At 35.7% G+C, this 15,263-nt stretch overlaps 1 protein-coding gene across 1 annotated transcript in view; it reads left to right on the top strand.

Moving 5' to 3' along the window:
• LOC144435415 (cilia- and flagella-associated protein 54-like) overlaps nucleotides 1–15,263 on the top strand; it is a 70,575-nt gene that overhangs the window by 49,019 nt on the left and 6,293 nt on the right. Inside the window, exons 51-57 of the mRNA XM_078124014.1 lie at nucleotides 4,240–4,409; nucleotides 5,226–5,417; nucleotides 5,634–5,812; nucleotides 8,774–8,901; nucleotides 9,665–9,773; nucleotides 11,640–11,760; nucleotides 14,877–15,159. Coding sequence (XP_077980140.1) covers nucleotides 4,240–4,409; nucleotides 5,226–5,417; nucleotides 5,634–5,812; nucleotides 8,774–8,901; nucleotides 9,665–9,773; nucleotides 11,640–11,760; nucleotides 14,877–15,159 — 1,182 coding nt within the window. The remainder of the gene's footprint in view (nucleotides 1–4,239; nucleotides 4,410–5,225; nucleotides 5,418–5,633; nucleotides 5,813–8,773; nucleotides 8,902–9,664; nucleotides 9,774–11,639; nucleotides 11,761–14,876; nucleotides 15,160–15,263) is intronic.

Raw genomic sequence — 15,263 nt, 5'->3', positions numbered from 1 at the left:
ACAACTTTACAAGGAAAATGAATCAGCTGAAACTTGTTCAAAGTTGATTTGATTTCACGACAGTACTTGCCTTAGGTCATTGAAGACACTTAACACACTATGAAAATTCTTACTTGTGATAGCTATACCAGCGCAGTGTTCAGCAGATCACAGGCAAAAATCATGTAGTGTGCTATGGGCTGAAGAGCAATATTTACCCCTGGCAATCGACCGCCAACTTGATGACACAGATCAAACTGTTTTGATTTTTTTACCGGCAACAGCCGACCACAAGGAGTGTGTTATGACTAAAGATATTTTGCCCAAATTACTATCATATAGTATATGTGCCATCATATCATCTTCGAGGGAGCCAGGAGCATAACATCACATTGTTTGAAAAGACGCCTTGTAATATCGTTTTCGACGGCCCCCCACAAAATAAGGAGAATTGCTGTTACTATACATGAGAGATTTGTTGGGTGCTGCCATTTTGAAATGATGGCATGCTGGTCGCATTCAACGATCATGGCAAAAAAAAAAAGCTCATCGCAGTGTGCTACATACTTGCTGCCGGCAAAAAATCACAAACAGTCCGTGGTGGTAGCTATTGCTACTCGCTTAACTTTTAACCCACTTCCCATGGAAGTATATATCAATATCATACATTTAAGTTAATAGGTTAAAAACCTTGCAGTGGTTTGGTCATGCTTTAGAAGCAACTGTCAATGAATCATGGTGGACAGCTGTGACAACCATTCAACAGAATAAAAGTTCGATCCATTCACATGTGGATCACACTTCAAAAAAATAAAAAGGTGCATGACTGAGTTTCTAGGAATCTTTATAGAGAATAAAGTCATCAACCTTCATCCAATGTAAATGAAAACTACTAGGCGAGAGACCAACAGCTTGTGAGATATGTGGTGTACTGTGAGTAGGGGAAGGGGAATTCAGCTTAAAAGATATTTCATCCCGGAAATTTTCATTGTCCCATCTGGTATGATAAAGTCAACAAGTAAAATTTTGCAGGTCAAAAATAGTCTTGAAATTTAACACATGTGTTGTCAATATTATAAAATCATTTGACATCACATGATAATCATTGACAAGTATAAAATCAATCGCTTGATATCACATTACAGCTAAAATGATGTTGGTTTGGTGTTTCACTCGTGGGACATTACATATTTGACACAAAGATAGACATATTTCAACTGTAGCTTAACAATATCAGAGACACATCACAACACAGCATGATCCTTTGCCCAAGCACACTGAACGGTGATAAGCATTGCTATTCTTTCACAGTGCAGTAAAAACAGGCTTGTAATGAAAACATTACATATGGAATTGAAAATTTGAATGGCTGCAATTGTTTATTTTCAATAACTGATAATCAACATATCAACTTGACTACTTCTACATCTCCACTGTCTGCAGCACCTAATATGTAATTGTTCCTTTTTGCATTTGAAGTTGTCTGAGTCTGTGTAAAAAAAAATGTCATGTTTCATGAGTGAAACACCAAACCAACATCATTTTTGCTTTATATATTCATTGACAAGTTGATATTTTCTTTTACTGATTAAACTGAGTGATTGAAAATGACAGTCTGACACTTTGAACCAGAACATTACATGATTATCATTGTTGATGGACCATTGACTTAGGAAATAAGTGACTTAGTGGCTTAGGACCAGTATAATTTAAAGTGTTAGTACAAAGACAATGAATACACAGTTCCCACTCTTTCTATTTTATTCAGTCTTACTATACTGTGTTTTATTAACAATTACCAGTAATCAAAAAATTACCAAAACACTGTGTGCACTCCTGGGGAGGAGGGGGGGGGGGGGGGGGGGGGGGGGTACCACTGGCCAGGTCTGGTAGGGGTATGTGGCCAATGCTGTCAACCCCAGATGCCATTTTAGACCAATTTTGACCCAAAACCAATACCCCGTTTTAGACTGTTCAACTTTTTTAGAAGACCTCATTTTCGACCAATGTTGGGCGCATGGTTGAATCAGGTGCAAACTCTCTTTTAGGACATTAACCTCTAACTTTAATCTTCAGGGTCAGTTATCAAAATCCCGCCATTCCTTGCCTATCACAGACACTTTGTCATAAATTTTGTTGCCATTTAAAAAAAAAATACATGAAGACACTATTCAAATGTCTATCCCTATATTCTTAGGTGTAAACTTTCGTTGTGACCTTTACCTTTGACATTGACATTGACATTGACCTTTAGGGTCAATTATCAAAATCCAAACATTTGCATTCAGTCATAGTATTGGGGGGGGGGGACTGTGTGTTGTATGTTCATAATTCTTTCTTTGAATATTGGCATTGTCGTGATGAACTGATGGAATGTAATTGATATATCAAGTGTGTGTAACATGTTGAACATATCAATACAGCATGTATTGTACTTGAACAACTGCTATAGATTACAACACTTGGTATACTATTGAATTTCACCTTGTAATCCTCACCATATAATGCTGTATACATAGCTGTGACACCCCATTCTAATGGGCCTTGACTGCCTTTGCTTTTGTCCCTCAATGAATAATACATTGTCACACACACACACAGAGTGGTAAATACTTTGACCGCTCAGCTTAAAGCTCTGTACCTTGACATTTCAACTATTAAAAAGATCATTTTTATTAGGCCTAAAAAATTTGTTCCGGTTACCCGACCTCACATAGTTTTTCACCTCTGACTCTTAACCTTTTTTTACAATGTTACATGTTCGAGAAGGAAAAAATAAAATCGTGAAAAGTGTGAAGTCTCAACAGAAATAGTGGATGCGGAAACTGACATCAACTCAAAAAGACAATATAAAACTGTTTTTTCCAATCTGTAATGACTGTACATCTGACTCAAAAATTGTAATAATTGTGGGTATTTATTGAAATATGTTAAAATCTATCAAATTTAGAATGATATAACATTAACACAGTGAGGGTGATTGACCTACACTACTGGAATGTCAGCATCTCTCAATAGCTGTAAACAGATTGCATTAAATGTATGTAATATCGGCATCCAAGGTCTGCCATAGCTAGACATATTTTATGGTTTAATAATACATAGTATTCATAATCTCAGCATGAAAATGTCAACACATTGTATAGCCAAAGGTGTACAGCTGTTTCACTCTTAACAAAAACTGCATTAGAAACAAGATTGTTGTGCCTATTATCAACTTGATAAATAGATGAGTTTTCCCCGGGAGGTCATGTGAGACATTCCATCAATGGACAGAATTGAATCATCTTTCTTTGTGGTTATATTATAACAAAGAAGAAGACTTTGTTTGCAGTTGAATGGTTTAAACAGATTGAAAGTACATTCACTATGTCCTGTGTAATGTACTACAGTATCTGTCTGTCTGGGGCTGTCACATCAACAACTGTTTATATTAGGCCTAATAATAAAAAGTGTGTGGTTCTGATAACACCCACTTTCAAAATAGGGGTGGGTATAGATAGGATTTTTTAATATTTTTTTTTTATAACCCTCTTTTGGTGTGGTTCAGGTTATGTTTTCCATTATTTAGCCTTCCATGTTGTCTTTGCGTTACAGGTCACATGAGGCGATGGCATTTTCAAATCTCACTATTTATAGGCATGGTGCAGTGTCTGTCCATCTGTGTGTGTGTGTGTGTGTGTGTGTGTGTGTGTGTGTGTGTGTGTGTGTGTGTGTGTGTGTGTGTGTGTGTGTGTGTGTGTGTGTGTGTGTGTGTGTGTGTGTGTGTGTGTGTGTGTGTGTGTGAACTACATCAAAAACTGCCTGCCTGATTGCCTTGTAATTTGGTAGTGATATTACTTTTGGTGTCTAGTTGGGAATTGTTCAAATGAAAATGATGATGTCAGAGATGTGCATTGTTGGTAAAAAACAATCTGAGTTTTGGTCAAAAAACTTAAACTCCACAAAACTGCTGGGCAGATTGGGCTGAAATGTGGTGGGAACATTCTTAGGGGTGTTTGGGTTGAGGATCCATTCCAAAGCTACTGAGCAGATTGGACTGAATTTTAATGGGGGTGAATCTGGGTATGAGTAGGTGAAGGTGTATTCCTAACAAGTGACTGAAAGTGAAATGGGTTTATGCTCCCTACGGCGTTGAAGAAGTAAATTCGAGTGTTGTGTTGTTTTGGGTCTGTGCCAGTGTTAATAACTGTACAGCACTCTGGGCAAACTATGGGAAACCATTCTATAAATAGTATTTCTTGTGTTTGATGTATATAGGTAAGAGTGGAGAATTAAATGTACCAGACTCACGTCAATACTGTGTTGAAGGACTGGCTGAAGCTGAGGCATGTGGTGACGTGGAAATGCAAGCCGAGTTCTTGTTGCTAGGGGCAACCATTGACTTACAAGAAGGCAGAAGTTTAGATGATGTCAAGCAGGTGTTACAGGTAGGTTTGAGGACTTTGGAGTCCAAAAGTAACTTTATGGAGGTGTGCCATAGTGTGTGGGTTTACGCCAGGCAGGTAAAATCTCAGTACCTTCAATGGCATTCTATCTCATGCTAGAGGGTCAATATAGAACAAGAAGATCAACTTATTATTATCATTACCTTTTTAAAAAAAAAAAAATTAGTAATGCACCTACATGTAGGTGGTAGAATTCTTTTTTAGGTAACAAGAATTTTTGATATACATGTAGTATGTTTTGGTTTACAATGTTTGGTATAGAAGCTTGTTTAATGTATATACTGTAGTATCAGGGCTTATGTCATATTTGTTGTGTCTTATATGTGGATCTCTGGCATAGCGTACACGGATGTGTGATTATTGTGGAGTTGTGCAATGGTATGTGGGTGTATGCCAATAGTATGTGGCTTTGTGCCATAGTGTGTGGCTTTGTGCCATAGTATGTGGCTTTGTGCCATAGTATGTGGCTTTGTGTCATAGTGTGGATGTATGCCAAAATATGTGGCTTTGTGCCATAGTGTGTGGCTTTGTGCCACAGTACCAATATGTGGATGTATGCCATAATGTGTGGCTTTGTGCCATACTATGTGTATTTGTGCCATAGGGTATGGATGTATACCATAGTACCGGTATGTGGATACATGCCATACTATGTGGATTTGTGCCATAGTGTGTGGCTCTGTGCCATAGTATGTGGTTGTATGCCATAGTATGTGGATGTACATTGTATGCCATACTATGTGATTATATGCCATTGTTTGAAATTGAGTAACATTTTTCCTACTGTTTGTCACACAGGATGTGGTAGAGATGCTGAGAAATCTGCAGACCATTTCAACTGTAGGTCAGTTCATTCTGGCCGTAGCTATCATTCAGTTGACTGATCTAGAAACGCTATCAGCTCAGAGTTATGAACAAGAAAAAGGAGAACCCCTGGCTAAGCAGACACTTAATAATTATCTGCATGCTCAGAACTTCATTCTCAAACAGGTAAGTTTAGAGATGTATTTAAACATCCCTATAGTAGATAGCTTTTTTTAAAGTTATATGTTGTTGTTTTTTCGCTTGAAGAATATCATACATACAACAAATAATAACCTAATACTAATAGTGACACTGGTGTGGATACATGCTTCTATTTAATGTTATTTGCATATTAATTGCATCATTTGCATACAATATTTATGTTAATTTTTGATATTTCAGATGATGTTGTTTGGTGAGAAGGTAGAACACAAGGCTGCAAGTCCCTACTATTCGACACCAATGAATCCTTTACAGAACATTTACTTGTTTCATGTCTTGTATTTGGCTAAAATCAAACTCCGCATTGGCTATACACTGGCAAGGGATGCTGCCAGACAACAAAGCAAACAAGCAGAAAAGTAAGTTACAAATTATTTTCAATCAAACAACATATTTTTCACTTTCTTAGTGTGACTTTTCTTATTTTAAGGTTCTTATTGTAACACCATAAAAAAAAACTGTAAGTGGATGTGTAGATACTGGTGATACTTTCAATTTATATTAGTTGTACTTTGAAAAAGTCTGGATGTCTAAAGTCAGAAGGAGACTATGAACCATTTGTTTTATTAAGGTCCAGCATTTCAGAAATGAGCAATAATTTCCACCCAGAGATGTTCTTGTGGGGGGTTGTTATCTTACAATCAGTGATGATCGGAATATTTTCTAAGGCTACTGAGGAGGGTGTCGATTTGTTTGTATTCTTCACTGGAGTAATGAAATAAGTGTAAGATTGGTCAGGTCATGAGAAACATAGAAACCAGAATATGAATATCTGATAAGAGGCGAACGTTACATGTACATATTAGGGATTTTAACAATCCTATGTGGCGGACACAATTTATATTCCCAAGGGAGTGGGACAATTATGATAGTGTTGCACAATTACATTTGCCCACTGGTCAACTGTAATGTAAGCATATTGTGAGGCTGAGGAGAACCTATATAAAAATGAAGCAGAGAAAAGCAAAGTTGGCATGTGCATTCCAACTGAACAATCGCATTATTATTCTGCCAGTTTGGAGAGAGACATATCGCTGAATTATTAAATCACTGTGGCATGATCAAGGTCCCTGGTAGACGTATCGAAACGTCACATTCATTTCCAAATTTTACCTTTCCAAAATAATTATATTGAGCTGTCCTATCGATTCTTGGAACCTTGAACAATGTACACATGTGCTCTCCAGTAATCGCATTACAGTATTAGAATCCAAAATGTCAAATGTCACACACATGCTGAACAGCATGATGATCCTGTCAATTAAAGGCACTGTTTACTAAACAGATTTATTTTATTATCAAATTGAATGTGAATCTGATTATCCTACAAACATATGCATTCAGAACAATGTGTCTTCAAGTAAGAAACATGATCTGATTTTTTGTGGATCAAAATGATGAAAGTTGTGTATTCCTTTGAGTCGCCACATAAATAAAGATAATAATTTAATATAAAAAAAAAATTAATAAGGGATAGGGGAACACCAAATTTTGCTGGGTCATATTTTGATGCGTCACAAAAAATTGCTCCGCGTCGGTAGTCATCACTTTAATATAAATGTGTCAGTTTTTGTGTACTTGGTCCATTAATCTCAGTTTTTGTATACTCGGTCCATTAATCTCAGTTTTTGTATACTCGGTCCATTAATCTCAGTTTTTGTATACTCGGTCCATTAATCTACATTTTTTTCCAGACATTATAGCACTGAGGTGACAGATTTATATATTTACAATCAACTTCTAGTTGACTATAAATCTATTCAGAACTGGCAGTGACTGGGGCAGTGCCCGGTAGATCGATGTAATCGTTGTAAAAAATAAAAAGTCATATTTCATGAAGTTTGTAGTACCTGTATGTCAACCATTTCATCCGTGACATCTGTTCTTAGTGAAATGACAAACATTAATTTTTTACAATGGTGTGACAATAAAATCTGTGTGTTTGTAATAAAGAATGGTGATAAAATATTTGCCAGAAGTATCATTCAATATAAGCTGCTTAACCTGATACAGTGTAAATGTGATGTGATGTCTCGTCTCCTAGGCAATTGTGTCATCACTTATATAGGACAGATACGTCACATCTCTTTGGTGATTTCATCACTTTTAGGACAGACAAGTAGGGTGTGTCGATTCACTGATAACCCGCAGTAACAACATTGAGTAGTGCGCCGTCAGTTAAATCATAACGTTATGTGTCAAGGGTCGTAGTGATCAATTGTGGATTTTCTTGATTATAGTAGTTAGGGGTAAGTGGAACATCAGATTTTGGTGTGTCACGAGACATTGATATGTGTCGTTGTGTTATAAATTGGTGTAGGTGGCACACTGCAGACGAGGGTTTGGCCAAATAGGGGGTACATAAATACATAAGAACAAATAAAGGAGGTCATGTGAGCCAAAAGCACAAAACAGCTGAGAAATAAATATATATATAAAGACTATGATGCAAACAAAAAGGAAATCAAATACTGTCCCTGATCCTGAAACAATCTATTATGAATTTTGCAGTCATCACTACAATAGTTTTATCTATACTTGACATAATTATGGTGAACTTAGTCTCGTCATCCTTATCCATAAAATCAGAGTAAATAGTGGATACTGTTTGAAAGAAATTCTGTCTTAGTTGACTGTACCTAGAGCAACTTATCAAAAAATGAATTTCAGACTCCACTTCATTGGAGTCACACACACAGCATATTCTGTCTTCTACTGGTATATTTATATATCTACCTATTTCGATCATTAACTTATGACAGGAGCATCTAAACTTTGTATAAAAATGTCGAAGTGGAAAACTTTTCAAAATAACAAGATATGGTTTGAAATAAATGTTGGGTTTAAATGTTCTAAACATCCTAAGTTTATTTTGTTGCGTTGGATTTCTACAGTTATCATCAAAACCTTGTTTTTTTAATTCACAAAAAAATTCACCTTTCAGAGACTGTACCCTTTCACTTATATACATTTTCCAATGCAAATACTCAAAGGATTACTCCACAATGTTCCCGCGTCACAGGCATTGAAAATCACCCCTTGATAGACCTAGCCCATTTTGATTTTCCAGTTTATATAGTCTATCAAATAGCACTAAACCTTGTAATATAAGAAGAAAAAATATGAAACAATAGTTGGAATAGAAGGGTCATACTGAACATCACACTTCTTACATACAGATCTGGTTAAACTTTAATCAACCTAGCCAACATTAGGCAGTTTGAGCCTAGACTCCAGTGGTAATGGGGAAACGAGCCAACTGCTTAGCCACCAACAACAACCTCAATTCATATTTTTCAATTTTTTGATTGATTTGTCAGAAATCTTGGTGAAAGAAGAGCTGATATTTGGATTGAGAGTGCTGCAGTATTGGGTACAGCATTAGAGCTATGCAGAGTGTCTGCTATGAGAGAACACAGTCTTGAAGCTGAAATACTCCTTAATTTGGGTAAGCATCAAATTGACAGTTGTGTCTATATAATAATTCATGAAATCAATGCTTGTTATATTACCTCTTTACAAGGCCACAAAAGTCCATCTTGACTACAACTTCAAACAGAAGTCAGGATAGTTTTGTGTCCACGCAAATGTCCATCCTTACTTAGGACACCTACAGGAGGTCTCCTGAAAGCAGTGAGATTTCTCAGTGTATGGGTGTGTGCAATTGCATAGCAGTTACACCATCTGCTGTCCTACATCTAAACAGGAAACCATCCTACCTACCTCAGCAGCACCTGAGGTAGGATGTCTGTCTGTCTGTCTATCTGTCTGTCTGTCTGTCTGTATGTATGTATGTATGTATGTATGTATGTATGTATGTATGTATGTATGTATGTCTGTCTGTCTGTATGTATGTATGTATGTCTGTATGTATGTATGTATGTATGTATGTATGTATGTATGTATGTATGTATGTATGTATGTAAACAGAACTTTTATGAATGTATATTTCATACATTGACCACACAATACACAAACATTACATCATGAAAATAACATAGCATAATAACATCACACCACATAAATATCACTTCACATTATACAATGTATTGCAACAGGTCAGAAAGACATCATAATAACAAATCACATTATAATCATGTCATAACATAATGTTGTAGAGTCTGTTTCCAATCACTGAATAACTGTATGGGCGGAAAACATTGTAAGAGTACAAGATTGACTGACAAAGTAATGATGACATTGTATTACAGGTAAGGTACAGAGACAGTTATATGAGTGTGGTTCATACCAACCAAGAGCAGTCACTGACACACTTATTGAAGCCATCAAAGTCAGCCATGGTGCCAACCATGATTTGGGGTAAGAAATACAGGTCAAACATGATTTAGGGTATGAATTACTAGCCAAACATGATTTAGGGTAAGAAATACTAGCCAAACATGATTTAGGGTATGAATTACTAGCCAATCATGATTTAGGGTAAGAAATACTAGCCAATCATGATTTAGGGTAAGAAATACTAGCCAATCATGATTTAGGGTAAGAAATACTAGCCAATCATGATTTAGGGTAAGAAATACTAGCCAATCATGATTTAGGGTAAGAAATACTAGCCAATCATGATTTAGGGTAAGAAATACTAGCCAATCATGATTTAGGGTAAGAAATACTAGCCAACCATGATTTGGGGTAAGAAATACTAGCCAACCATGATTTGGGGTAAGAATTACTAGCCAATCATGATTTAAGGTTAGAATTACTAGCCAACCATGATTTAGGGTAAGAAATACTAGCCAACCATGATTTAAGGTTAGAATTACTAGCCAACCATGATTTGGGGTAAGAATTACTAGCCAATCATGATTTAAGGTTAGAATTACTAGCCAACCATGATTTAGGGTAAGAAATACTAGCCAACCATGATTTAAGGTTAGAATTACTAGCCAATCATGATTTAGGGTATGAATTACTAGCCAACCATGATTTAGGGTATGAATTACTAGCCAACCATGATTTGGGGTAAGAATTACTAGCCAACCATGATTTAGGGTAAGAAATACTAGCCAACCATGATTTAAGGTTAGAATTACTAGCCAACCATGATTTGGGGTAAGAATTACTAGCCAATCATGATTTAAGGTTAGAATTACTAGCCAACCATGATTTAGGGTAAGAAATACTAGCCAACCATGATTTAAGGTTAGAATTACTAGCCAATCATGATTTAGGGTATGAATTACTAGCCAACCATGATTTAGGGTATGAATTACTAGCCAACCATGATTTGGGGTAAGAATTACTAGCCAACCATGATTTAGGGTAAGAATTACTAGCCAACCATGATTTAGGGTAAGAATTACTAGCCAACCATGATTTAGGGTAAGAAATACTAGCCAATCATGATTTAGGGTAAGAAATACTAGCCAATCATGATTTAGGGTATGAATTACTAGCCAACCATGATTTAGGGTAAGAAATACTAGCCACTCATGATTTAGGGTATGAATTACTAGCCAACCATGATTTAGGGTATGAATTACTAGCCAACCATGATTTAGGGTATGAATTACTAGCCAACCATGATTTAGGGTATGAATTACTAGCCAACCATGATTTAGGGTATGAATTACTAGCCAACCATGATTTAGGGTATGAATTACTAGCCAACCATGATTCGGGGTAAGAATTACTAGCCAACCATGATTTAGGGTAAGAAATACTAGCCAATCATGATTTAGGGTATGAATTACTAGCCAATCATGATTTAGGGTAAGAAATACTAGCCAACCATGATTTAGGGTATGAATTACTAGCCAAACATGATTTAACTTTTAAAGTTAAAAACATGTAACTGGCCATAATACCAATCATGATTTACATGTGGAGCAAAAGACCTTTGGTAATAGTGCCAACCATGATTATGGGTAAGAAATACCGATCAACCATGATTTAGGGTAAAATAATATTAGCCAATAATGATTTAGAGTAAGAATCACTGGGTATGAAATGTTAGCTAGTGCCAACCGTGATTAGGGCAATAAACATTAGCCATGGTGCCAACCATGATTTAGGGTAAGAAATAGCAACTATGATTCCAACCATGATTTAGGGTAAGAAATAGCAACTATGATTCCAACCATGATTTAGGGTATTAAGAAATGTTAACCATGCTATTTTGTTAGATTTATGACAATTTCATCATCTGTTGATTCTGTTTCTTTCTAGACTTATTCACCAAGCTTACCTTGAAATAGCATTAGTGTACCTGTCAGTTGAAAGCAAACTAAAACCATCCTCCAGTGATTCAACAATGGAACGAGAAGAACTTGGAACAACCCCTAAAAAGGTAAATGTCTATTTTCACACAAATTAAGTACACATTCAATCACGCTGACACCTCCAGTATCCCTTCAAACTGTTTTAAAAGAGTTTTTTTAGAGGAAGATCACAGATTTTATGTTCTTTGTGTACCTTTACTAGGTATTTGGTGAGACAGTTTTTAATATAAGACCATAGTTTGTTGACCCTTCTTTAGGCTTCACTAAAGGTGTTTTGAACAAGTTTAAATTTGATATTACTGAATATTGGTCTTTAAAACTTTTCTAAGCATAGTAAGAGTGTGATATGACATCTTAAAGGGGATTGCCACTTCAGGAAACAAACTGTTTTCAAAAACATTTATCATCCAGGGCTCGAAATTAACTTTTCTCCCTGGTAGCCCCTGTGGGCTACCATTCATAAAGGTCAGTAGCCCCATGACCTTCACTGGTAGCCCCATATATTTGTGTACATAGTTATCATACAACAGTGGTTTACCAACACTGAATGTGGACTATAATGTCTGTTTAACAATGTAAAAATGGTTGATAATAAAGTTACGAATTTCTGTTGTAAAGATAGGACAAACTTGTGATTACCAAGCAAACACCACATTGAAACTCTATTTCACCTACACTCTTCTCATAGTGATCCCCTGTTGGCTCATGGGACGTAACAGACATATGTATATATAAGTGAACAATGAATATTCATGATTATTTATCTGAAGGTAGTATAGCACTTAGGAAATCATAAAATGACTCTCCAGAACCCAAAGTTTAGGAAAATATGTTTATTTCCTGGAGTGGCATTCCCGTTTAAGCTGTTCTATTACTTACAACATGTTTTGAAAGTGTTTTTATGTCAGATAACATATCTATGATGCTTTTGTAGATTTACTAGGCAGTTTAAACATCAGTTAATAAAAAGTGAGTCTCTTTTATTGAAAGTGAAATCACACAATATGGTCCTTCTGTAGCTTGGTAATGCAAGATCATGATATTGCAGCCCTTTCGACATGCAGATAACAAGTCTCGGACCATTTTAACTGTCGCTTTGGTCTTGCAAAAGAGTTTTGAAATGAGATGAATTGAGAGCAGAGATCATTGATACTTCTGGGACTTACAAAATGCTGTTGATGTACTTCATTCAGTATATCCCATCCAGACTTCAATAGATCTGTCATATTTTAATGAACTAGTAACATGATTGATTGATAATTGAGTCAAATACCAGTCACATCATACGATTAATGGTACTAATACTACATTATACGTGTACCAGCTGAGACCGTTTGAAATTCTAAAACATGTCCTCAAGACAACTTTTCGAATTTTGGTATCTTTTGTACCGCTCACGATAGCACACAAAATTATATACAAAAAAGGAAAAAAAACACTTTTAATTCCATCCAAGTGCTGACAAATATCTGCTTGATGTACCGACATATTGATGTCATTTGAATGATTAGAAGGTTGAAAGATGGAATGATATTGACAACACAACGACAATCAATCATATTGCTTATTAGTCAAACATGTCAGCTGTAATAAAAAGAATTGACTAATGAAGACCAAAAGTGAATTGACAGTGACAACAAAGGCAGTTACTTATTTGTCAAACATAGACATTTGTAAAAAAAAACAAAAAAAACAAAAAAAACCATGAATATTAAAGGCAAACCAAAGGTGAATTGACAATGACAACAAAGGCAAAATCAGTTACTTATTTGTCAAACATAGACATTTGTTTAAAAAACCAAAAAAACCCATGAATATTAAGGCAAACCAAAGGTGAATTGACAGTGACAACAAAGGCACAATCAGTTACTTATTTGTAAAAAAAACAAACCCCAAAAAACATGAATATTAAAGGCAAACCAAAGGTGAATTGACAGTGACAACAAAGACAAAATTTGTGGCCTAATTTATCATATATGCCAGTTGCAGAACACTTAGTGATTGAGACTATTTGGACAATAAAGCTTTACATTTGTTTTCTGTCAAATTTTAGCAGACTCTAAGTGTGTAAATTGATGTAAAACTAAAAGATACTTGCATTAATATACCAACAGACTATCTAATCCTATTGTATCAATTAACATCTCTGATTGTACCTTTGTTGTCACTGTCAATTCACCTGTGGTCTTCATTAGTCAATTCTTTTTATTACAGCTGACTAATAAACAATACAACTGATTGTCGTTGTGATCGGAATTTATTTTGGCAATGCTCAGTAAAAAATATCTTTTGGCAATAACATGCACTAGCTGCAGTTCTCGGTATTTGAAATAGAATATTACTCCCTAGGCGCATCATAAAAATAACAAACTTTCAATTTGTTGGTCAACACCTTGACTTCCGTGCCATGTGCTTCACATTTTAGTATAGGCGCGTGTGAGAATAAGTCAATCTTCTTGTTTTGACCCTCTAACATGAGGTAAAATGCTATTGCAGGTACTGAGAATTGGATACTGCTAGATATGACTCACTCAAAATATTGTACATCCTGCACAATATTGAATCACTTGTTGGTAAACATACCTGTGTATCTATTGTACACATATATATGGTACACAAAATCTTATTGAAATGATTTTGGGTCATACCCTAAAATACATTATGTTATCAATTCTGAATGGGAAAAAAAAACAATTCAAAGTTTGAAATACGTTGCCTGGCTGCTAAAAAGACAATTGATGGAATTTATAATACATGTGATATGTTATGGAATAAATTTTGAATTTGAAAAAAAATTTCAAAAGTCTGAAATATTTTGCCTGGCTTCTAAAGATAGTAAACTGACCAATTTTGTGTCACCTATACAATGCATGTGGCTGAAGCTGAACAAACCTATGGTGAAATCTTTAGAACAGAAATGAACCCCTTGAATATATTTTAAAAATACAGATACTATCGGGTAGATATTAATCTGTGGGTTCTCAAAATGATAGAGCAAAATGTGAAAAATTCATGTTTTGCCAAAAACAAACTATGAGAAATTCGTAAATTAAACTTAAGGTTAAAATGTAGATCCCTCTCAGAGTCTCCCTCCCCATCCCAAGCCTCTCAGTAACTTGTAAGAGGAGACTACCTTATTATTTTCTGCATCTAAGTTTCAGTTTTTTCCATTTTTTACCTACAGACACCAAGTAAGCTTTCCCGTGGAAGTACAAAAACGTCCATGAAGAGCCAAAGGAGTGAACGTGAACTGATGAAAGAAAAGAACAGAGAACGTACTGCTGCATGGATTGCAGTAAGAGCTGCTGCAGCAGTTGCAGTAGCACAGCGTACAAGATCTCTTATGATTGGTGACTCGCAGTTAACCTCGCTCATGTTGCCTAGTAAAGTTCGCGACAAAGTACCAGAGTTTGCTGTAATAGATCTCGTTGGTGGCCAGATAGCTAGACCTCTGCAACCAAAACTTGGTATGTTTCAGGGTCTCAATTTTATATTCATTTGTTTGCTTGAAGTTTTGTATGATAATGCTTCACTGATATGAAATGTATTCACAATGCACACAAGTTTAGGT

Source organism: Glandiceps talaboti, chromosome 1 (genome assembly GCF_964340395.1).
Source record: "Glandiceps talaboti chromosome 1, keGlaTala1.1, whole genome shotgun sequence".
NCBI classification, from domain to species: domain Eukaryota; kingdom Metazoa; phylum Hemichordata; class Enteropneusta; family Spengelidae; genus Glandiceps; species Glandiceps talaboti.
Note: the sequence above shows the minus strand (reverse complement) of the source record. Positions and strands in the feature narration are given on the sequence as shown.